Here is a 23,401-nt window from a genome sequence, read left to right on the forward strand (position 1 = left end):
CGCAAAAAGAAAAGGAGGACTAGTGGCACCTTAGAGACTAACCAATTTATTTGAGCATAAGCTTTCGTGAGCTACAGCTCACTTCATCGGAGGCATGCATCCGATGAAGTGAGCTGTAGCTCACGAAAGCTGATGCTCAAATAAATTGGTTAGTCTCTAAGGTGCCACAAGTCCTCCTTTTCTTTTTGTGTTATCTGGTGATTGCTAAATCCCCAGCTCCTGCAGTCACGTGAGCACATGAGAATCTCATCTTGTCTTGTTGCCAACGTCAGTTCTTCTCCAAGTGCTAATCATGCCTGGACTCGGGTGCACGGAGTGCATGCGTACCCACACGGGGAATACCGATGGGGACCACGCAGTGTGAAGAGCCTCCAGGTGCGGCTGAGTCACCTCCATTTCCTTACCCTTGTGGTTGCGGCAGAGGGAGAGAACCATGATCCCTGAAGGTTCAGACCCCCAGAAGGTGAGGGAAAAACACTCACCATTCATTGCTTATAAAAATCGCGTGCTTGGTATCGAGATCTCGTGACTGTTGGGCCCTGACTCCCGATTACCGAATGGGTGGGGTCATGACACTGATTCTCCTAGGGTTCCCTGCTCCCCACTACTGTTCTTGCCAGTCTCCTTGCTCGCTGGGGTGGCCGCAGAAGGGACATGGAGCAGGGGCAGCTGATTCCCTGACAAATGGGGGGTTTTGAATGTCCGTGGTGGGGATCGTCCCGTGATGTTCCTCAGCTTTGGCAAGAGAGTCCAGGTGCCGTCACCGATCCTGGAACATCTCAGCTGCCCCTGCCATTCCCGTCTGCACCCAGCAGCACCTTGTGAGCGGGGCGTGGGCCTCGGGCCAGCCCTCTGCCTCACGGGGAATGGCCCCAAGCGTACAGGGGCTGGTTGATGGCCACTCGCCTTGGCACAGCGGCCTGGGACGCTAGCACCTCCTCATGGCGCAGAGGGGCCGTGCAGCCCAAGTGGCTGAGCAGAACTACTGGGCTGGCCAGGAAAGCCAGGGCTGGGTGTGTGGGAGATATGCTAGCAAGGTCGGAAGCGGTGATTTCTGACATGCCGTGGGACAGTGATCATGGGCATCGCCGGGGAGCTTGGGAGGAGGCAAAGCCTGCTCGTTGGCAGGTCCTGGGCCTGCAATGACACTGCTCTGCCCCAGCGTCAGCCGCATTTCCCTTTGGTGACTGTGTTGAACGGCCCCAGAGGAGCCTGGGTAAAAAGACCACGCCTGGATCCCCCTGGACTCCCTTGTTTACTTTGCTCTCGGGGTGTTTGCCTTTGTTTCACATAGATTCAGGCCAGACTGCTGGGGTCATCTAATCTGGCCTCCAGTAGAACACAGGCCATAGGATTTCCCCGAAATAATTCCCAGTGGAGCGAGAGCCTCTCACTTAGAAGAACATCCACTCTGTTTGCCTGGCCTGAAACGCCAAGCTCCTCAGGGCGGGAGCCATTCCTGTACGCTCAGGGTACTACTCAAAGGACACCTCCTCCTGTTACTGACCAGAAAGCTCTCTTCCATGTACGTGTGAGCGTCTTTCACCCGGGATTCACGTCACCGGCTGCCTACTTGAGCTCCCCACCCGCCACCCAAATGCAGGCAACTCTGGGCTGAAACATGGCAGCTGTGTAACCGCCACCCCGCAGCAACCTCACCCAGCAGTTTGGGACAGGAAGTGAAGGGTTCCGTATCCAGCTGGAATGGCAGGAGGGGCTGACAGAGGGAGACTGGAATTGGCCAGGACTCTGGGGTTTTGTGCCTCTGCTCTTGGGAAAGAGACCATGGGATCTTCACCACCCATGAGCCCCTGCTTCCATCTCGTCCCAGCCGCCCGCACAGCACCCTGGAGCATTGGCTCAGTACCCCCTGGGATGGGCGGGCAGTGAAATCGGCGTTCCCTACAGCACAGCACAGGGGGGCCCAGACTCAGAGGGAAGGGCACCGCCTCCTGGGCCCCCAGCACCACGTCTATCACTCTGGGCTTTCCCGTCCAGGGGCTGACCCAGCCCAGCCCTATATACCTGGGGTGCTGCCAGGAGAGGGGTGGGGAGCAGCCTCGCACCCGTCCCCTCTTTCCGGTTCCAGGCCCTGGAGGAGAATCATGCCCTGCCAGCCCGCTCTGTGCAAAAGGCCCCTCGCTCTGTGACGGGCGTCCCCCGTTCTGCTCCGTCCCATGGACGCGGCGCCCTCTCTCTGGTGCGCCGCTGTAAATCACAAGTGCCGTGCTGGCCCTGACACCCTGCGCGACCCCCCGGGGCGTGGGGGCCAACACCCCTCGTCCCCGCAGGGCTGGGCTGGCTCTCCTGTCCAGCAGGCCCAGCTTGCCGGCGGCTGGGCTCTCTGCTAGGCTGCGCTCCCCGACCGGCTGGGTCCCACGCCCTCGACCCGGGAGTGGCCTGGCGCCCCAGGGCAGTGCGCAGGGAGGCCGGGTGGCTCTGGCAGGCCTGTCCCTGGACTCCTGCCTCCGGCTGCGGGCGCCACTGGCACTGGCGATCAGCGGCCTCACGCAGAGCCGCGAGGGGCCAGCCCCCCAGGGGAAGGGCTGGGAGACCGGCGTTCGAGGGGAGACCCTGGTCCTGCTATCGGGCCCTCTGGCGCATGGCCCTGTGCACGAGCACAGACCCCACAGGGCGCTGGATGGGGGCTGCACGGGGGAGCGTTCCCTAGGTGACAGGCCTGCCCTGGCCGAGGGAGAGGGTCTCAACCACCGGCGCTTCCCCCCCGGGATTTCTACGCTGCCGAGTTCCCCCTCTGGCTTTATCGGGCTTCTTCCTCGGTTTTCCTCCCTTCTCTGGAGGGCCCAGCAGGGAGCAGACAGGCCAAGGGAAGGAGGTTCGTCGGGGTGAATGCTTAGCTCTGCAGCGCACCCTGGCCCCCGGCAGCATCTGACCGGAGCAAAGGGCAGGGCCCACGGCAGGCTGAGGAGTGGGGTGGGGGGAACCGTTAGCGAAGACGTTGGAGCCCCTGCGAGCAGGGCCCTGCTGAACCAAGCTGGACCCCAGCCCAGGGGGCTTCCCCGTGCAGCTGACCCAGCCCACCTCCTGCAGCACCCCTCTGGGCTGGCTTGGCCATGTGACGAGGCTGGCGTCTTGCAATGCAATTTGGGTTGGTTGACGTTTATGGTAAGAGTCCCAGGTGCTTTGGGGGTTTCCAGGGCAGGGCAAAGACCCGCGTCCCCTTCCCCCCCGGCTGAGCCTAGAAGATGTCATTGGTCCTTCAGCTTAGCCCTGGCTCCATACCCACCCCTTGTCTCCAGCCTGCCCCAGAGATTTGGCAGCTTCAGATGAAATGGGGGCCTGAACCCCAGCTAGCCCTAGCTGTTTCTGCAAAACCCCTTCACCAATCCACGAGGTTTTAGCCGGCAGCACCGTGGTTTGGCCCATCTCTTGCTATCCAGGAGCCAGTCAAGTCATCCCAGGCTGCAGAGCCAGGAGCACAGGCTAAAAGCAAACAAAGGGATTGGGGAAATTGAACCTGCCCTTATGAGTCAGTGCCTCCTCCCCCCCCCCGCCCCGCAGAAGTGAAAGTGAGAGCTAAGATGCTGCAGGATAAATAGAGAGCTGGAGCAGCAGGATTCAGAGAGCTGCAGGCGACCGTGCTGAGAGCACACTCCATACTCCATCCAGCAGGCTATTCCTTGGCTCCCAGCCTGCCCGCCCGAGGATGGAGCTGGTTAGGAGCGTGGCTTTCTTCGGTCTGATGGTCCTCTCCCTGTGGACCTTCCTGCCAGGTAAAATGGACAACTCCCCTGCCTGGGTTCTGCTCTCTTGCATCCTGGGGTCTTTTAGAAGAAGTCTGATGGGTTCATTCTGGATTAGTAAATTTGGGCTTTGGATGCCTGCTGACTTTCCAGCTAAGGTATCAACAGATCTGCTGCTGGGGTATCTGAGGACCATGATCTTCAGTATATTTATCCCCACCGCACCCCGGGAGTTGAAGATGCTATTAGCCCCCGCAGAGAGGGGGAACTTCAGCGCAGGGGGAGTCAACCTTGCCCTAAGTCTCGCATGGAATCACACCCAATTCTCCTGAGCACCAGGCTAGCTGTCCTAACCACTGGGCCACTCTTCCTCTGGCCTCTGCTGCTGTATGTCACCGCAGCCTTCCGGCATTCACAGACTGGCCCGTTGGGGTAGGAGACGGCCCCCTCTAAGTGCCAGCTAGTCCCTCTCCCCGTGTGCGATTGCGCCCTGCACTCCAGTTTGTAGCGCTGCGTCCAGTTTATTCTGAAATCTCTCGGGGTTGGGGACTTGAGGCAAACGCCCCCCTTGCTGCATGGGATGGCAATAGTCCTGTGTGCAAATGACGTATGTGCTATTTGCAAAGGAAAGGGTGGTGCTGCCCCCCCAGGTGCCTGGCGCAGTGAAATGCTGAGCTGCAGGGCTGAACAGATAAGGCTTTGCACCTCTAGAGCCCCTTCCCTGGGTCATTAATGAGCAGATCCTCATCACACCTAAGAGGCTGCTGTCATTACTCCCCTTGTGCAGGGGGAAACTGAGGCACAGAGCAATGACGTGACTTGCCCAGAGCCAGACCGTAAGTCTGTGATAGGCTGGCAGTGTTTGATTTCACTGATGGCACAAGGCAGGGGGAGGATCGGGCCCTGAATGCCTGTGCTCATGCTGTACGTTGTGAGCATGAGTCTGCGTGTGCAAGGATATGTGTGAAAGTGGTGTGAGAGAGGAGGAGAGGTTTCCTCTGTGACAGGCAGAAAGCATCGGGGTGTGGGAAGTTCTGATTCCCGGGACCTGTGTGCAGTCTAGCTGTAGCCGGGTCTCTTGGCTCTCTCACCACCAGAAGTTGTTTGAATAAAATATATCACCACCCCCTTCCTGGGACCTTCCGTCCTCAGAGACGTTAAGGTCAGAAGGGACCATCCCTTCCAATCTGACCTGGGGGAAAATCCCTCCCTGACCCCAAATCTGGTGACCAGTTAGACCCTGGGCATGGGGGTGAGACCCACCAGCCAGACCCCTTGGAAAGAATTCTCTGCAGTAACTCAGAGACCTCCATGTCTAGTGCCCCGTTTCCGGCTGTTGGAGACAGTTGTTAATAACCTTAGGCTGTCTGCTGTTTATGTTCGTTCTGGCACAAGGAGGTGAAGGGCACAGAAAGCCCAGGACAGGCCCCCATACAACTCACGCCTGTGTTTCCAGTCAGCAGGGAACCAACCCGAGCTGAATAAGGAGGGCTTCTAGAGGAACTAAGGGAAGAGCCGAGAGGAGCTTTGCGAGGAGCCAGGCAGCTGGAGGGTGGGAGGGAGATCCATGTGTCTGCACAGCAGAGTGGGGAGCTCCTGAGCACGCCCCATCTCTCAGCTGCGTCCACTGGGTGCAATAAGGGTGAGAGTTCACAGTGGGAAACGCCAGCTGCCCTTTACATCTCTGGGACACTTCTCTCCAGGTTAGCCTGGTACGGCGTGAGCTAAGAGCGGACGTCGTCCTTGGTGTTAGAACAAAGGGCTGAGGAACAGGACTCCTAGGTGCAGATTAAGGACGCTAGGAAGGAGTTCCTGTGGGGGGAGAATCTGGCCCCAGGCTCCAATCCTGGCTCTGGCACAGGCTTGCTGTGTAAATCGGGCAAGTCACATTGCTGCTCGGTGCCTCAGTTTCCCCTCTATTAAACGGCTGCGGTGGGTAGTACCAAGCCAGCTGCCGGCACGCTGGGAGATTCAGTTAGTTAATGTTTGACAAATGCTTTGGGATCCTTCAGCGGAGGGGGAAGCACGACACGCTAGAGGAGTGAGCAGGCCTCGTCCCTGTGCCTGTCCTGTGGGTCCCCCCCCCACCCCGAGTCCCGGTCATGATGACTAGCCTCATGCGGGGCAGCCTGCCCATGGCAGACGGGTGCCCCGAGCTGCACCCAGCAGAGCAGTGCAGGGGTGGTCATTGCTCCGTGGCACTAGCTCCCAGGAGCATGCTGTGGGAGTCCCCCGAGACGTCTCCGTGCTGACCTGCAATCCCCGGCTCGCTCTCCCCGGGCACGAGCAAGGTGCTGCATCCAGTGCACTCGGCTGGGAGCCAGGAGAGCTAGGGGCGATTCCCGGCTCTCCCACAGACTGTGCAAATGCCCTTGGCAGGTCACTCCCCATCTCTCTGGAGGGGTCAGCCCTTGTGCCCTGCAGCTGCCAGGGGCTCAGGTCATCCATGTTTCTCAAGGGCTCGAGATGCCCAGGAGGGGGGGCCGGGTGAGGGCAGAGAGTGCCCATTAGCAGCCAGATCCTTGGGCTAGGGGGTTCCCAGAGAGGCCCAGCTCAGAGGCGTTCAGACCCAGACTGGAGGGAAGCCCTGACTGACCAGGGGGACAGATGAGCCGCCACCTCGGGGCTTTTCCATCTCTCGTGTCGACGTTCTGCAAAACAGCACCAGTCTGTCCCAGTGACGAGACAGCTTCAGGTCGTTGGACTCTTGCTGGGACCCGGCTGCCCCCTGCTTTCTGCCCCAGCGCCCGCGCCCTCCCGCCTCCCCTTTGCCCATCGCTCCCATCGCTTTTCTCTTCCAGTGTCCGGCAGCAACGATGCCCTGGACTGCTGCCTGAGGACGAGCCAAGTCCCCATCCCCCGCAAAATCGTGCTGGACTACGAGGTGCAGCAGATCCACGACGGCTGTCCCATCCATGCCGTGGTGTGAGTACCGCGGTAGGGCCTCGCTGCTCCGTGGGGCGCCGAGCTCTGGGGAACACCGGGGGGCGCAGAGTGAAGGGGCTACACGGATGAAGCTGGCGGGCATGAGGGAAGTCTGGCTGGTTTGGGACGCCTGGCCCCAGGCCATTGCTCTCAGTGCTGGGAATGTGTGTGGGGTGGGGGGTCGGATCGCTGCTGGGATCAAAGGGATTTGGAGGGCAGCCAGACAAACCAGAGGCTTTGCAGACTCCTTTCACACTCAGCCAGGGTGAGTCGCTGCTGTGCAGGCAGGTGGGAGCACAGTCCACGGCTGCAGCATGGCCTAGGCAGCTCACCCCAGTGCCCGTCCTTAGGAAACGCCCGCCGTGCCCACACGGCGCCCTGCCCCAGGCCTGAGCCCTAGTCGCTCCGCAGCTGGGGAGAGTTCGGCTTCCTACTGCACACGACCGGCGCCGTGCGGTGCGTGTCCGTCGCGACGAGCATCACAAGAGCTGAACGCGACGGGTCAGAGCCAGCCTGGGGCCGCCCCAGTGACTCCCCAGCCAGTGGGCCCAAGCCGGACTTCCATTCCTCTTACGCTACTGCTGTCACTTCCCAGCGCGGGCGGCTCTGGATTGCCAGCTGGAGTCAGCCGGGGGGAGCCTCGGGCAGCTGGGAGCCTTGGTTCCGACAGTTTCTCCCAGCGTGAGGCTGAAACGGGGCTGGGGTCCCAGGAGAACAGGCTGTCTCCTGCGGGATCCTGAGCAGGGGCTCGGGTTAGCCAGGGCAGGAATATCACAGCAACAGCCTCTGCTGGGGGCTGTCGCCATTTCTGCTTCTGACCTCGCCGCAGCCCCTGCGCGGCTCTGCCCAGCGGCACGAGTGGGGAGCGTGGCAGGGAGGAGGGTTGCGACGGAGGCAGCTTGCTTTGATTGGCGCAGAGCCTTCTGTTCAGCTGTCCTCGTCTGTTTCCTTGCTGTGTGTTAGGTTTATCACCGTGAGGGGCAAGCAGCTCTGCGCCCCTCCCCATGCCCACTGGGTGCAGCGGCTCACCGAGAGGCTGGACAGTGTGAACCCGGCCAAGGTAAGGGCACTGGGCCAGCACCAGAGGCACCAGCTAGTCAGGGCTGGGCAGACACTGGTGAGGCTTTGCCCTCTCCATGCTGGGCACAAGATACCCACCGTGGATCCCAGCTGCTCACCTCCCCATGCTGGGTCAGACCGCTGGCCCGTCCACCGCGGGACCCTGCTCCTGCCTCGCCGGAGCACACGCGGGTCACCCAGGTCAGCCCGTAGGTCACCGGAGTCCCGTACCCCGCCCTCCGCGCCAGGTCAGCCCGTAGGTCACCGGAGTCCCGTACCCCGCCCTCCGTGCCAGGTCAGCCCATAGGTCACCGGAGTCCCGTACCCCGCCCTCTGCGCCAGGTCAGCCCGTAGGTCACCGGCGTCCCGTACCCCGCCCTCGGCCCCAGGTCAGCTCGTAGGTCACCGGCGTCCCGTACCCCGCCCTCCGCGCCAGCTCAGCTCGTAGGTCACCGGAGTCCCGTACCCCGCCCTCCGCGCCAGGTCAGCCCGTAGGTCACCGGCGTCCCGTACCCCGCCCTCCGCCCCAGGTCAGCTCGTAGGTCACCGGCGTCCCGTACCCCGCCCTCCGCGCCAGCTCAGCCCGTAGGTCACCGGAGTCCCGTACCCCGCCCTCCGCGCCAGGTCAGCCCGTAGGTCACCCGAGTCCCGTACCCCGCCCTCCGCCCCAGGTCAGCTCGTAGGTCACCGGCGTCCCGTACCCCGCCCTCCGCGCCAGGTCAGCCCGTAGGTCACCGGCGTCCCGTACCCCGCCCTCCGCGCCAGCTCAGCCCGTAGGTCACCGGCGTCCCGTACCCCGCCCTCCGCGCCAGCTCAGCCCGTAGGTCACCGGCGTCCCGTACCCCGCCCTCCGCGCCAGCTCAGCCCGTAGGTCACCCGAGTCCCGTACCCCGCCCTCCGCGCCAGGTCAGCCCGTAGGTCACCGGAGTCCCGTACCCCGCCCTCCACGCCAGGTCAGCCCGTAGGTCACCGGCGTCCCGTACCCCGCCCTCCGCCCCAGGTCAGCCCGTAGGTCACCCGAGTCCCGTACCCCGCCCTCCGCCCCAGGTCAGCCCGTAGGTCACCGGCGTCCCGTACCCCGCCCTCCGCGCCAGCTCAGCCCGTAGGTCACCGGCGTCCCGTACCCCGGCCTCCGCCCCAGGTCAGCCCGTAGGTCACCGGCGTCCCGTACCCCGCCCTCCGCCCCAGGTCAGCCCGTAGGTCACCGGCGTCCCGTACCCCGCCCTCCGCGCCAGGTCAGCCTGTAGGTCACCGGCGTCCCGTACCCCGCCCTCCGCCCCAGGTCAGCCCGTAGGTCACTGGCGTCCCGTACCCCACCTCACCCCTCCATGTCAGGTCAGCCCATTGGTCTCTCTAATGGAGGAGCCCACCTCTGGCCATGCTGGACCAGACTATCTAGTCTCCATCCCCTCCCTGGGTGTGGGAACGGGGAAGACAGACCAGCGGGAAGGAGCTCCGAGCTGCGGGTTTGAGGGGGAAGGGCTGTGCTGGGACTCACCACTGCACTGCATGCCTCTCCTCCTGGGACTAGCTACATGGTCAGTCTCTGGAGGATCATTCCTGCATAAGCTGGGGAAACTCTAAAGCCACCTGTGCCCCAAGAGGAGGACGTACAGTTCCTCTTCCTCTCCTGGCCATGCCGAGCGAGGGTAAGAGCAGGACCTCTGTGGCACCGGAGCAAATCCACAGGCAAAGCAGCTGTGCAGCCCCTTCTGGGCCGGTGTACTAGAGGAAACCAGCTGATGACGCCTAGCAGCTGCTGGAGTTGCCTTGTTAGCTCAGTGCTGGGGGTCTCTGCTACGCCCCTGGAGGGGCCGGGAGCTAACCCGGCTCCTGACACACGTGGGGAGGTAGCTGTACTCTGGGAAGCAGAGCCCAGCCTGGTAGTAGCTGCTTGCTGGGAAGGTGAGCGGGGGGTCCCTTTATGCTGTTCGATGATTAGATTTCACCTACCCAGTAACAAATGTGAACTCCTGGATCACTGTAAGGGTCTCACCATGGAGTCACAGACAATCCAGTCTATCCTGCCACCCAGCAAGCCGGCCTTAGTGAGACATGGTCACTTACCCCAAAGATCCCCAAATATTCAGGTTATTCCCAGTCCTAAGGGGCCAGTCACATATCTCAGATCAGTTTGTATCTCAGATCTCACACCACAGGCCGCGCCGGTAGCCAGTCCTGTAATCAGCTAACTAAAGGGTTATCAACTAGGAAACAGAAACAAGAGAGTTACCTACAGGGGAAAGCAAGCAAACATATACACACAAATGAGTTACCAGCTACGGTTTCTCAAGATGACAGAGATGTAGTAATCTGCCAATATAAAATGTCTTTCCGGGCAGACCCAGGAGTAACCCTGGGGGATCTCTGCCTTAGTTCAGTGTCTCTGGCCCTGGGAGAGTTCAGGCACCAAAGAGATGACAAATTTTCTTGTGACCCTGTTTTATCTTTAGCCTTCCAGTCCCTGAGCCAAGCTCCCTTGTACTGCAGCATAGGCCAGTCATCAGCCCTTTGTACTGTGATGTTCCTTAATGTCCTGTTCAATCTTCATAGGCCTCCTGGGTCGGCAGGAGGAACCATTCCTGGGTCTGGGTTCCCAAGTTCAGCACAAACATTTCCACAGTTACAAAGCAAAGCTGACCTCTGTCCGTGCAGCCTGGAATGCAGCCGCGCTGCGGCAGCAATTTACAAGCATTCCACGGAGTCTAAACGCGAAGAACAGTCGTATCCGACTAATACCTACTTTGAGCCAAACTAACATGCAGCTGAGCTGGTTTGGTTTCCCGCTGCGAGCTTGTCAGTGCTCAGCTGACGCCTAGAGCTTAGCAAGAGCAGGCACCTGGTTGACCAGCATCAACCTTTCCTTCTCTAATTCCCTAGAACAACCTCTGGAGCAAGTAGACCCGGAGAAGCCTGCGGCTGGCCCACTGCCCGGCGATGGGAAAGGGGCTGAGAGATGATCGTGATGCCTGCGAACTCTGCATTCCCCTTTCAGCGTTTCTGGCTGCAGGGCAAGCAGCTTACAGCTCCTTTGGGACTGAATCCGGTGTGACCGTACTGTACCCCCTTGGAGATCCCCGCTTCCTGCTCTCTGCTCTCTGCCCTGCCCCGGAGAGTCTCCCTTGGCTTCTGTGATTTGTCAAGCTGAGTGCTGCTTAGCTGGGGACTGCGCTGGGGTTGCGCTCCAGGCCTGCCAGCTGCGAGCGACACAGGGCGTGCCGGCTGGCACTGCTCTGAGCGTAATCCGTTCCAGCCCGAGGCGCTCTCACAGTGAGCTGGGCACCTCCACAGCTCCTAGGGGGTCCCTTGTGGCACCCCCCGGAATTAGGGAGGTCTCTGCGCTCAATGGCTTCAACTCAGCCGTGGCAGGTGGTGACTGATGGCTGGTGCAGCCTGGCTGGCTGTGCCGTGGCCATGATGTGAGATGAGTTTGGTGGATCTCAGCTCAGCCCGTAGTGGGCAGGTGCCCGTATTACAGAAACCACAGCTGGCACTGAATGGCCCCCGTGTGGGCAGCAGACCATGGACTGAATGGGCCACAGAGACTGAACCTGTTTGTCAGCCTAGGGGGGTCCCAGCAGGGCAGGTGCAGTCACATGGGGAGGGGGCCATGTGGGGGAGCCAAGTCCAGCTGCTGCCTACACTGTCCTGTCCTGGGTCTCCTGGCCTGCCAATCCGGCCCCGTTCTCCAGCCCCGCATGCCCTGCAATACCCTCTGAATTTTGGCAAATTTGGGCACAAAGCTTGTTTTTCTTTTTGCCAACCCCCACGCCAGCCAGCCTGCCCTGTGCCGCCTGCCCTGGGCAACGGCCCTGCCAGGCGCATGGGGGAGGGCCAGGGAAGCGGGCAGAGAAGGGAGTGGGAGAGACTAGCAGCTTTTGCTGTGGGCACACACATGGGCCGTCCGATCCCACCGGTAGCATCCTCCACTGGCCGGGATTAGGGAAGAGCCACCTGGGCTCTCTGGGCAACCTGGGTAATTCCTGGCCCCGTGAAGGCCCGTGTCCATGGGCCCTGGCATAAAGGAGAATCGGGTCCGTGTCCTTTAGTTTGTGCTCCCGCGAATGATTCTGTACCAAGCCGCCAGGGCAGCACCGAGTGAGCCAGTGAGGGGAACCCGGGTGGGTATTTTTGCAGAGCCACTTCCGGGCAGTGAGAGCATGGTGGCTAACACATGGCAGTGCTGGCCCTTGGCAATGCATCGGGTCGGCTTGGGGGGGTCCATTCCATTCCTTTGAAACCACCAGGGATTTTCCTTCCCTGAGCTGCGCAGAGCTGAGCTGGCCAGACCCAAAGGGTGAGGAGAGGAGATGGAGAGCGGCGAAAGGCCAGGCGAGAAGCATGTGGTTACTTGGGCTGAAGTCTTGCTCCAGTTTTTAATTAACAATAAATACATCAATAAACTGGGGAGTGGGACCAGTCCCTGAAGTTTAGGTCAGCTCGGGGGCCGAGATTGGCAGGAGCCGCGTGTTTGGCAGAAGGGATGGAAAGAGGAAAGCCGTGATCCGGATCGGGCAGCCCAGGTCCTGGAAGCAGTGTGAGATAAGGCCTGGGTCAGCCAGGAGAGGAGGAGACTGAGACAGCGTGAGGGGCGAAGGACGGGCCTCACCTTGCCTAGCCTGCATGGCTGTTATGGGCCATCACTTTGGGCACCTCCATGGCAAAGGTTCAGACCCATCTCCACTGTAAATGGGGGTCAGGCCCTTTCCCTCGACCAACGCTCATGGGTAAAAGAGCAGTGACACCTTGAGTGAATGACAGCTTGGCAGCCCGCCGCGGCTGGGCATTCCCTGGCAGGAACGGGTTTCTCCTTCCCATCAGAGACTCCGGGACCCCCAGGGCTCCTCTGCTTTTCTGAATCAGACTGATCTTGGCCTGTGTCTAGACGCCCCCGGCCGGGTGGGAGTAACACTGACGTCAGCAAGCTCCATGTCATTGCCACGGGATCTGTTTGCTGTGATAAATTACAAGGGAATTTGCTCTTTCTCTCGCTCTCGCTCGCTCTCCCTTTTTTGGCTGGGATCAAAATGATTTTTTAAAATAAAAAAACCTGAAATGTACAGACATTCCCGCTTGTGTTTGAGGGGGAGGGGGTCTTGGGGAAGGAAATACATCAAGCTTTGGGGTCTGGTTCTGTGGTGCAGACACAACTGCCATTTGACTTGGGCACCCAGTCACTGCCCTGGAAAAGCTCCCCCATCCCCCAGGCGCTCTCTTAGCACCCAGCAGTGCTGCTAGCCTGAGCACAAGGGGCCTGTAGCACCGGCCCACGTGCTTGCTGACGCTTGCCATGCAACACTGTTCAGCCGCGGAGAGGTGGGCAAAGCCCCGGAGACATTGCGTCGTGGAGACCTATCCAGCCCATTCCCCAGCCCCAGCAGCCTTTAAGAGCAGCTTTTGCTAGCAGCTGCCCCACAGTGGTATCCGCCTGGGAATCAGGCTGGTCTGGGCGCTGAGGCCCCCGTGCAACAAGACACCTAAGCATTTGCGTAACTTTAAATGCAGAGCCAGATTCGATCCGCCAGGCGTCCCCTTCCTAGACTAAACAGGCCTCTTGATGCTTGGCAGGTCCCCCATCGATGTTATCAAAATAATGATATAATAATACTTAGGAAATGTCCGAGACCTTGAGGGACGGGATCATTATCCTCACCTGACCATGGGTAAACTGAGGCACAAAGCTTCATGCCAGCAACAGAGCCCAAGTCTTCTGATTCCCCTTGACGTTTACTGCAGGGCCCAGTGTAGAACTGCGCAGCTGCCAGGTAGCCGGTGCAGCCTGAGCTCTCGGTACAGCCAGTGCCTAGAATCACACCTAGCAGACAACGGGTTGTTTAGCCTGGACCTGGTGCCCAATGCAGGGTTGTTCTAATCTCCAGAGCTGGACAGAGGAAGGAGCCTTACACACATCGGTGAGCACACACCGTTCCCCATGGCCCAAGCCATGTTCCAGAGTAGAGCAGCTCTCCGAATGCAAGAGCATTGTTAAGTACAGACGATGAGTTTTAATGCACACGAGCACCCCTCAGCCCCTGCCCAGTGATGTTATAACCGGACATAAATCCAGTAAGAGGCGGACGAAGATTGGCCATAAACACGCCCAGAGAGATGCAGAGTGGCTTAGAGCTGATGTGGGTTAGCGGCACTCGTAGCCCTCGTTGAAAACCCTGTTTCCAGGAGGGATATGAATGGAGGGAAGGATAAACGTCTCCCCAAGGAGAAATGACTGGGGGGGGAGGGCTCAAAAACCTCCAGTGCAACTTGACTGGGGAGGGACAATTGGGTTTTCAACACAACGCACTCTTCCACAGGGTGTGACTGCGTTCCACAAAACAATGGGCTTTTCATCAGAAAACTGAAAAACCCCAAACCTGAACAGTTTGGGCCAAAACCTGAAACCGTTTTGGTTTCCAGCAGATTTTGGGAGAAAATTTTCAGTTGCTGAAAACCAAAATTGGGGCTTTTCCTTTTGCAGTTAAAAACATTCAATTTTTCTGCAGACCTCTAATGTTCCCTCCCCCATCCTCCCCTGCATTCTCCAACTGTAGAAATAAACCTGCCAGATGCTCCCCCTACGCAGGGCACCAAGATGGTTAAGGCCAAGCTATTTTCTCTGTACACAAACCCCAGACATATTTTTAGGTGCAGCGGAGCAAGCCATGGCAAAGGGGAGGGGGCTGGCATGTGGATCCAGCCCTGTCTTTGGAACATAAGAACATAAGAGTAGCCGTACTGGGTCAGACCAAAGGTCCATCCAGCCCAGGATCCTGTCTGCCGACAGTGGCCAATGCCAGGTGCCCCAGAGGGAATGAACCGAGCAGGGCAATTATTGAGTGATCCATCTCCTGTTGTCCATTCCCATGTGACCGGAGTCCCAGGGGAGCCAAATGAGGTCACTCAATCAGAGTGAACTGCAAAGAACGGGGCAGACAATCCCCAAAGCTGGTGGATATCCCAATACTTAAATTCACCCAGCCAGCACAAAACGGCTTCTATAGCACCTCCCTGGGTACTCAGAAGCCAACAATACAGTTCCCTTAAAGCAACCCAGCCTTAAGCCTCTGCCCAGACACCCAAGTCAAATAGTATGAGGATTACTGAAAATCTTATTCATCGTTTAAAAAAGTTCTACTAATCCCAAAGGATCAGACACATCACCTCCCAGGTTAACGAATATTCCAGATCTTACCCAAATACACACTTACAGCCAATTCGCATTAACTAAACTAAAATTTATTAAAAAAGAAAAGAGAGTGAGCATTGGTTAAGAGATCAGTACACATACAGACAGGAGTACAGTTCTGAGATCAGAATTATAGTAGAGATAGTGAGCTTCGTAGCTGCAAAGTGTTCTTTCAGAAATAGTTCATAGGTTATAGTCCAATGTTCATATTCAGGGTGGTTCCAGGTTAGGACTGGAGATCTCAGTCTTGGGCTTAAGCTTCCCCTGCATGAAGCATCAAGCAGATCTGAGATAAAAAGGATTGGGATCCAAGGCATCTTTATACAGTTTCAGGTCTTCTCGTGACAGCTCGGAGTCTTTCGGCGAACAATAGAGACTCATGGGGACTTTGAAGTGGACCCTTTTCCTAAGCATCATGGGTAGTTAGCTACATGAATTAACATAAGGCAATTGCCGGTTTTCCATCATTCTCAGGTGATTTTCTGTACATTTCAAAGAGAGACGAACACAGTGATGTTACTGTGTTTGCAGTTCATCTAAATGTTATGTCCTTTTGATCTCTGAATCAGTAAGTATAGTGACAGACAGGAACTGTCTGTTTACATGGTTAGCATCAAACAAGATATGAGTACACACATACAACTAGTATTACCTCTAATTTCTAACAATACAGGTTTGCATTTGAAAGTTCTAGCCTATCTACCATGGAATGGCCCTAATTACCATTTACATACTGTTCTACCATCTCTCTAATGGTTGACTCTGCGTCAATTATCCTGCAAGCTGCTTAACCCTTTCTGGCCACACATCACACTTTGTATAAGACTCTTAGCAATTATATAATAGTGGTAACAGCATGGTCATATTTTAATTAGATAACGTCACACCCAGCTTCTGGCAGTCAGAGGTTTAGGGACACCCATAGCATAGGGTTGTATCCCTGACCATCTTGGCTAATAGCCATTGATGGACCTGTGTGATGTTATTGACTTGAACTGGGACCGTATAGAACATGGTTGCAACCAAGGTCCTGTTGTGGCACCAAACCTTGTATAAAGGGGGTCAAATGATGTGTCTAAGACAAGGTTATGGTTTGCTGGTTATGCTCATGCTGTCTGTTTGTATGTATCATTTTTGTATTTAAAGATATAAGTATTGGCTCTAGACTGTCTGTAGTTCAAACTTATGCTGTGCTTCTGGGTGACACCCCAGACAAGTTGGTGTCAGCTCTGCCTAGCCTGCTGGATGGCCCATTAAAGACCATCAGCTACACAACTGACCCACTGAGAGAAGGCAGACATGCCTTGGGACTCAGCCAGGGGTGCAGGGACCTGCCTATGGACCTGCCTATGGACCGAACTCTGAGGTTTTTCCAGGCCATGGGATGGGCAGCTTGTCTTTGGGACAAATAAAGCAGAGACCACGTGGCAAGAGACTGTAAAAGCTGCTGCAGCTCCTCCATCTTGTCTTCAGTCCTGCTTCTTACCTCTGGAGGGACTTTGCTACAAATGGAAGCTTTGAACCAAGGACTGAAAGACCCATCCCAGCTGGGGATGTTCTCCAGAGACTGGATTTGAACCCGCCATTTATTCCATCCCTGCTACGAGCCTGAACAAAGAACTTGGCCATGACTGTATGTCATTGATTCCAGTTCTCCAATTCTAGCTCTCGTCTCTATCTTTTTCCTTTTATGAATAAAACTTTAGATTTTAGATTCTAAAGGATCGGCAACAGCGTGGTTTGTGGGTAAGATCTGATTTGTATATTGACCTGGGTCTGGGGCTTGGTCCTTTGGGATCGAGAGAACCTTTGTTCTTTTACGGGGGTATTGGTTTTCATAACCATTTGTCCCCATAACGAGTAGCACTGGTGGGGATACTGGGAAACTGGGGTGTCTAAGGGAATTGCTTGTGTGACTTGTGGTTAGGCAGTGGGGTGAGACCGAAGTCCTCTCTGTCTGGCTGGTTGGGTTTGCCTTGGGGTGCACAGAAACCCCAGCCTGGGGCTGTAACCTCCCTGCTTGAAGCAATTGGTCCTGAATTGTCACTCTCAGTTGGGTCCCGCCAGAGCCAGCCTCGTTACAATGGCATAGTCGGCAGGATCCACAGAACCAGGTCAATTAAACTTTGGGTCAGAACCCCACGCCATCCAAATTTGAATTTTGGTATTGAGAGTTTGGTTGGTTAAAGAGCAGTTGCAATGGGTGAGCAAAGAGCATATGAAGGCCTGGAACATTTGTGTTCAGAAAAGGGGATAAGCTTTAGAAAGAAAGCTACAAATCAAGAACTGAGAAATCTGTTAATGGCCAGTGATCAGGAGGCAGGAGCACAGCCCTTACCTGATGCTACAGAAGCTGCTGAAAAAATTAGAATGCAAAAGGCAACAAATAAACTGCAACTTGAGCATGAACAGAATCTAGCAGATCTTCAATTGCTGGAAAAGCAAAAGCATGCTGAGTTCGAAAGAGAAGTGGCTGAGAGAGAAGAAAAAGCTCCTAAGGGGCATCTGGAGCTGCTGGCAGCTGAGGAGAAAGCTCGACAGAGGCAACAGGAGACTCACAAGATGGAACAGGAGACAGCCAAACTTCAGCTCCAAGTCATGGAAGAGCGGAGAAAGTCATCGCCACCTGATACTCCACTTCCCCTCCGCCACGAGAAAACTGGGAGAGGATGTGTCCCATTTACAACGATGCTGAGGACATAGAGGAGTTTTCGTCTACCTCTGAACGCCTCTGCAATCTGTACCAGATCCCCGATGGTCAGTGAATGCCTGTCCTGCTGACCAGGCTGACTGGGAAAGCCAGGGAGGTACTGAATGAACTGGGGGAACAAGAAGCCTTGGATTATGAGCAGTTTAAAGATTCTGTGTTGAGGCGGTTCAAGGTTACTCCCGATTCTTACCGAGTTAAGTTTAGAAAGTTTAAAATGTCCTATGTTTGTTCTTTTGTAGAATGTGCTCATAAGCTGATGGGTTTTGTTAAAAAGTGGGTTGTGGGAGCAAAGGCTCATGGGAGTTTTGAAAAACTGCTGGAGTTAATAACTTTGGAACAGCTCTTAGACATCGTGCCTGACCATGTGAGAGCAGCTGTGTGTGATAGGGACCCTGAGTCAGTCCTACGGGCTGCAGAGATTGCGGATGCCCATACCCAAAACAGGGCTCGGGAAGGGTATAAACCCCAGGGGGAAATTCATCACCATTCTCCCCAGTTCAAGAAGAGGGAAGGATTTAAAAGTAAACCTGGCCCTGACTAGTATAAAGGAGCTCATGGGGGCCCAGAGGGTAGGAACTCTCACCACAAGAATAAACAGGTTGAATGCTATCACTGTGGTGTGCTGGGCCACATGAGACCAGATTGCCCAACCCTGAAGGGAGGCTCAAAACCAGCAACCCCAAATGCCATGGCAAATGCTAATCCTGTTATTATAAACTCACAGGCAAGCCACACAGAGCCCAGCGCCTGTGTGCAAATGCTGTTTCTGTGGTCTCTGAAGCATTTGACCTTAAAACTCATATTGAAGCTAAATATGGGGAAAATACTGCAGAGTTTATTAGCAGTGCAGAAGTGAATGGAGTGAGGTGTATGGCATGGAGGGACCCCACAGCAGATGTTACTTTGGTTAAAGCAAGTCTTGTCAGGGAGGAAGATTATTGGCCAGATGAAAGTGTAACTGTGGTAGCCCTATCCGAGTATTTTGTCAGGGTGCCTTTGGCTAAAATCCACCTTAAATGGAAGGGATTGAGGGCACCATGGTTGTGGGAGTGAAGAACACAATCCCTAAGGATCTTATGATTGGAAATGACATTAAAGCTATGTTCAGTCAAGTTAACACAAACCAAGCCTAAAGTTGTGTCTATGGAGGGTTTTTCCAAAAATTTGTCTTTGGAAAGTAGCTGTTTGTCTGTGAATGAAGTTTCTGACTGTCTGTCTAATGTCTCAGAAGTGAAGCTGGAATTAGATCAAGCACAGAAAGAATTCATTGGTCACAACAATGTGTCTCAGGAGCAGATTAAAGTGGATGGTCAGGTGGAAGCCCTAACTGAGAAAGGAAAGGGTAGATTTTTGATGGGTGATGGATTGTTGGCTAGTACAGCTTGTAAAAGTGAACCTGGAAAAGAGTAACGGTGATTTGCTGGAAGTAGCTCAGTGTAGTGAAAAGAACAGCAGTTTATCTGTGGGGAGTCGCAACGTGCCTGGGAAGGAGATTTTGGATGAGCCTAGGCAGCCTTGTGAGCTGTGGCTTTGTCTAGTCAGCAGTGTGGGAAGGCGAGGAGAGGGGAAGATGAGTGTCCCTGGACCTTACCTGTTACCTGTGTGGAGAAGTGTGACAGGGAAGGAAATGTGCCTGTGTCTGTCAGGGGTATTGACTTGCCTGTGGAGGGAGCTACCCGGGTCTCCAAGCAGTTGTCTGTGAACAGCCTTGTGTACTGGGACCAGGGGAATGAGACCCCAAGCTGTGTGTCTGGGAAAGGAGAATGTGTCTCCAGCTCTTCTTTGTCTGTGGAGCAGACAGAAGGGGCCTTTCAGCCTGTGATGGTTGAGGGTAGTGCAATTGTCTCAGAGTTTGTTCTGGATTCAGCTAAAGCCCAGGAAGGGAAGGGTCCTAAGTTTGTGTCTGCTCGGGAGAATGGCCCTGTAACTAGGTCGCATCCAGTTAGTGTCCTAGCAAAATCCCAGAGCCCAGACAATTCTGGTGCTTGTATTTTGCCTGTTGCTAGTGTGTGGCTGGGAAGGGGTGTAGCAACTCTGTCTGATCAGGGTGATACCCTAGCCAGGGCACAAGGAGAGCAGAAAGGTGATTTCCACTGAGGGTGTGGAAACCTGTAGCAAGAAGGAAAAGATTCCCGAACTTGTGTGTGGCAAAGGGAAGGAGAATGCTTCTAGCCTTTTATCTAGGAAGTCTAGAAGTTTACCTGAAGGGGGATTGTGTAGGAATCCGCCTGATTGGCCAGAGGTGATTCTGGATGTAAGGGAGACCCAGAAAGAGTCTGTTGTTGCTCAGGAAAGTGTTCCTCTAGAGTAAGCCCTAGGTGAAGAGGGTAAGGGCAGAATTTCTGGGAGGGGTGAAGTGTTGCATAGAAACGCCCTAGGGAAAGGAATCCTCATGGAGTCTGTGCAAGCAGTTTAATGCAACTGAAGGGTGTGAAGGTGATTTAATCAAGAAAGTTTCAGTTCCTAACAGCCAGAAATTTTCTGTTGTGAATGGATCCACTGACTTTCCTGTTGAAAGATCCAGTGTGGAAAGCTTTGAGAAGGTCTCAAATGGAGTGACAGCTGGTAAGAAAGTTGAACAGTCCTATAACCAAGTGGCTGGGTTTGGCCAGCTTGTTGGGGAGACAAGGTTGTTGAGAGAGGAATGTCTCCATGTTGATTCTGTGAGTGAACCGTCTGTGTCTCAGGTTCCGAGGGAAGACTGGGGAGCTGAGTCTGCAGAGCAGAACATCTGTGTAGTTAGTCTCTGGAGAATGCAGGGGGTGGCAGGTAAACTCTCATCTCTAGACACTTTGGATATGACTTGTAGTCTCTCAGTGAACTTAACATCTGATTCCATGTGGAAGCAGAGGTTGGTAAGGGAAGGACAACAGAACTTGGAGTCTAGCTTGTTAGTGAAAATGAACGGTTTCTCTTTAAGACACCGTCGAGCCTTGGGATTGGTAGCAGTGAAGGATCTGAACACTGGTGAACTGGCTCCTGTCTGTGGTAATGCAAATTACTTGGCTGGCAGGGAAAAGAAGGACTTGCTAATAGCTGTTAGCACAGAGAGCACACCCAATCAGCCAGTGAACTCTGTTAAGCAAGAGAAATCAGGGTTTGATCCTTCAGGACAAGGAGGAAAATGAGACCTTAATTTTGCAAAGGGAAGCCACAGGCTGACCCTAAAAGGCCCAAACCCCAATGGTATTGAGCCAAAGCTGTGGCATGACAGAAATGATTGTAAATGGACACTTCCAATGAATTTGTTGTTATTGCTCATGGTAATTTTTGTGACTAATATGTTGCTATTACCAAAAACTGTAAAAATGTACAATGTGCCTAATCTTTTGGAAAATCCCTTGAATATGTTAAAAGTGATACATAAGATCACCCTTTATGTTAAAAGGCCTTGTTATGCTGATGTTGCACAGTTAATGCCTGTAAACAGTCTTGGAACTTTTCACAGGGGAAAAGACATTCCAGACCTGATGTGCTGTATGAAAGGGGAAACTGAGGCACACTACCGTATTGCTTTCATGGCTAAATGTCACAATTCCTGTACTATGAAGAACATTAATATTTACATTGACTTGATGTTAATTGGGTTTCAAACATTTGCCAGAGCTTGTATGGATAAGGTAGCTATGTTCTTTAGCTCTTGGCAAGATCACATGAGACATACAGGAACCATGCTGCAAAAGCAGATCCAATCCACTGTTGTTCTAACCCAGTTTTGCCTTGAGTTTGTAAAGAGATTCAATCAGGTTATTGAACATGACTTTGATGAACCGTTTCTGTTCTACACTGGTACGGCCTCTAACCCAGTACTAGCTCTAGTAAGGCAGAACCCAGGATGGGGAGCTCTTGGGATGCAGCCGGTGATGTTTGTGTCATCCCTTCCTGCCTCAGTTTTGTGTTGGGGGTGTGACGTTATTGACATGAACTGGGACTGTATAGAACATTGTTGCAACCAAGGTCCTGTAGTGGCACCAAATCTTGTATAAAGGGCGTCAAATAAGGTGTCTAAGACAAGGTTATGTTTTGCTAGTTATGATTATGCTGTCTATATGTCTGTATCATTTTTGTATTTAAAGATATAAGTATTGGCTCTAGACTGTCTGTATTTCAAACTTGTGCTGTGCTTCTGGGGGACACCCCAGACAAGTTGGTGTCAGCTCTATCCAGCCTGCCTGAAGGCCCATTAAGGACCATCAGCTACACAACTGACCCACTGAGAGAAGGCAGACACGCCTTTCAGAGTAGCAGCCGTGTTAGTCTGTATTCACAAAAAGAAAAGGAGGGCTTGTGGCACCTTGTGACTCAGCAAGGTGTGCAGGGCCCTGCCTATGGACCGAACTCTGAGGTGTTTCCAGGCCATGGGATGGGCAGCTTGTCTTTGGGACAAAGAAAGAAAGACCACATGGCAAGAGACTGTAAAAGCTGCTGCAGCTCCGCCATCTTGTCTTCAGTCCTGCTTCTTACCTCTGGAGGGACTTCACTACCCTGAAGCTTTGAACCAAGGACTGAAAGACCCATCCCAGCTGGGGATGTTCTCTAGAGACTGGATTTGAACCTGCCGTTTATTCCATCACTGCTGCGAGCCTGAACCAAGAACTTGGCCATCACTGTCTGTCATTGATTCCACTGAACCAATTCTAGCTCTCGTCTCTATCTTTTTCCTTTTATGAATAAACCTTTAGATTTTAGATTCTAAAGGTTTGGCAACAGCCTGATTTGTGGGTAAGATCTGATTTGTTTATTGACCTGGGTCTGGGGCTTGGGCCTTTGGGATCGAGCAAACCTTTGTTCTTTTACGGGGGTATTGGTTTTCATAACCATTTGTCCCCATAACGAGTGGCACTGGTGGAGATACTGGGAAATTGGGGTGTCTGAGGGAATTGCTTGTGTGACTTGTGGTTAGCCAGTGGGGTAAAACCAAAGCCTTCTCTGTTTGGCTGGCTTGGTTTGTCTTGGTGTGCAAAGAAACCCCAGCCTTGGGCTGTAACTGCCTGGCTTTAAACAATTTGTCCTGAATTGTCACTCTCAGTTGGGTCCCGCCAGAACCAGCCTGGTTACAACCTGTCCTCCAGAACTGATCTAATTCTTTTTTGAACCCAGTTATACTTTTGGCCTTCACAACATCCCCTAGAAGCGAGTCCCACAGACTGACTGTGCATTGTGTGAAAGTACTTCCTTGTTTCAGAGTAGCAGCCGTGTTAGTCTGTATCCATAAAAAGGACAGGAGGACTTGTGGCACCTTAGAGACTAACAAATTTATTTGAGCATAAGCTTTCGTAAGCTACAGCTCACTTCATCGGATGAATACAGTGGAAAATATAGTGGGGAGATTTTATAGACACAGAGAACATGAAACAATGGGTGTTACCATACACACTGTAACAAGAGTGATCAGGAAAGGTGAGCTATTACCAGCAGGAGAGCGGGGGGGATGGGGACCGGGGACCTTTTGTAGTGATAATCAAGGTGGGCCATTTCCAGCAGTTGACAAGAACGTCTGAGGAACAGTGGGGGGTGGGAGGGGGAATAAACATGGGGAAATAGTTTTACTTTGTGTAATGACCCATCCACTTCCAGTCTCTATTCAAGCCTAAGTTAACTGTATCCAGTTTGCAAATTAATTCCAATTCAACAGTCTCTCGTTGGAGTCTGTTTCTGAAGTCTTTTTGTTGTAACATTGCAACCTTTAGGTCTGTAATCGAGTGACCAGAGAGATTGAAGTGTTCACCGACTGGTTTATGAATGTTATAATTCTTGACGTCTGATTTGTGTCCATTTATTCTTTTACGTAGAGACTGTCCGGTTTGGCCAATGTACATG

The 23,401-nt window shown here is 54.3% G+C and overlaps 1 protein-coding gene across 1 annotated transcript; it reads left to right on the forward strand.

Annotated features, from left to right (window-relative positions):
* The first annotated feature begins 3,611 nt into the window (after window positions 1–3,611).
* Window positions 3,612–11,053, forward strand: LOC141988037 (C-C motif chemokine 19-like). The gene is made up of 4 exons (XM_074953862.1): window positions 3,612–3,734; window positions 6,506–6,629; window positions 7,593–7,689; window positions 10,569–11,053. The coding sequence occupies exons 1-4, from the start codon at window positions 3,668–3,670 to the stop codon at window positions 10,587–10,589; spliced, it is 309 nt and encodes a 102-aa protein (XP_074809963.1). The 5' UTR covers window positions 3,612–3,667; the 3' UTR covers window positions 10,590–11,053.
* The last annotated feature ends 12,348 nt before the right edge of the window (window positions 11,054–23,401 follow it).

This window comes from Natator depressus, chromosome 5 (assembly GCF_965152275.1).
Source record: "Natator depressus isolate rNatDep1 chromosome 5, rNatDep2.hap1, whole genome shotgun sequence".
Classification (NCBI taxonomy): Eukaryota; Metazoa; Chordata; order Testudines; family Cheloniidae; genus Natator; species Natator depressus.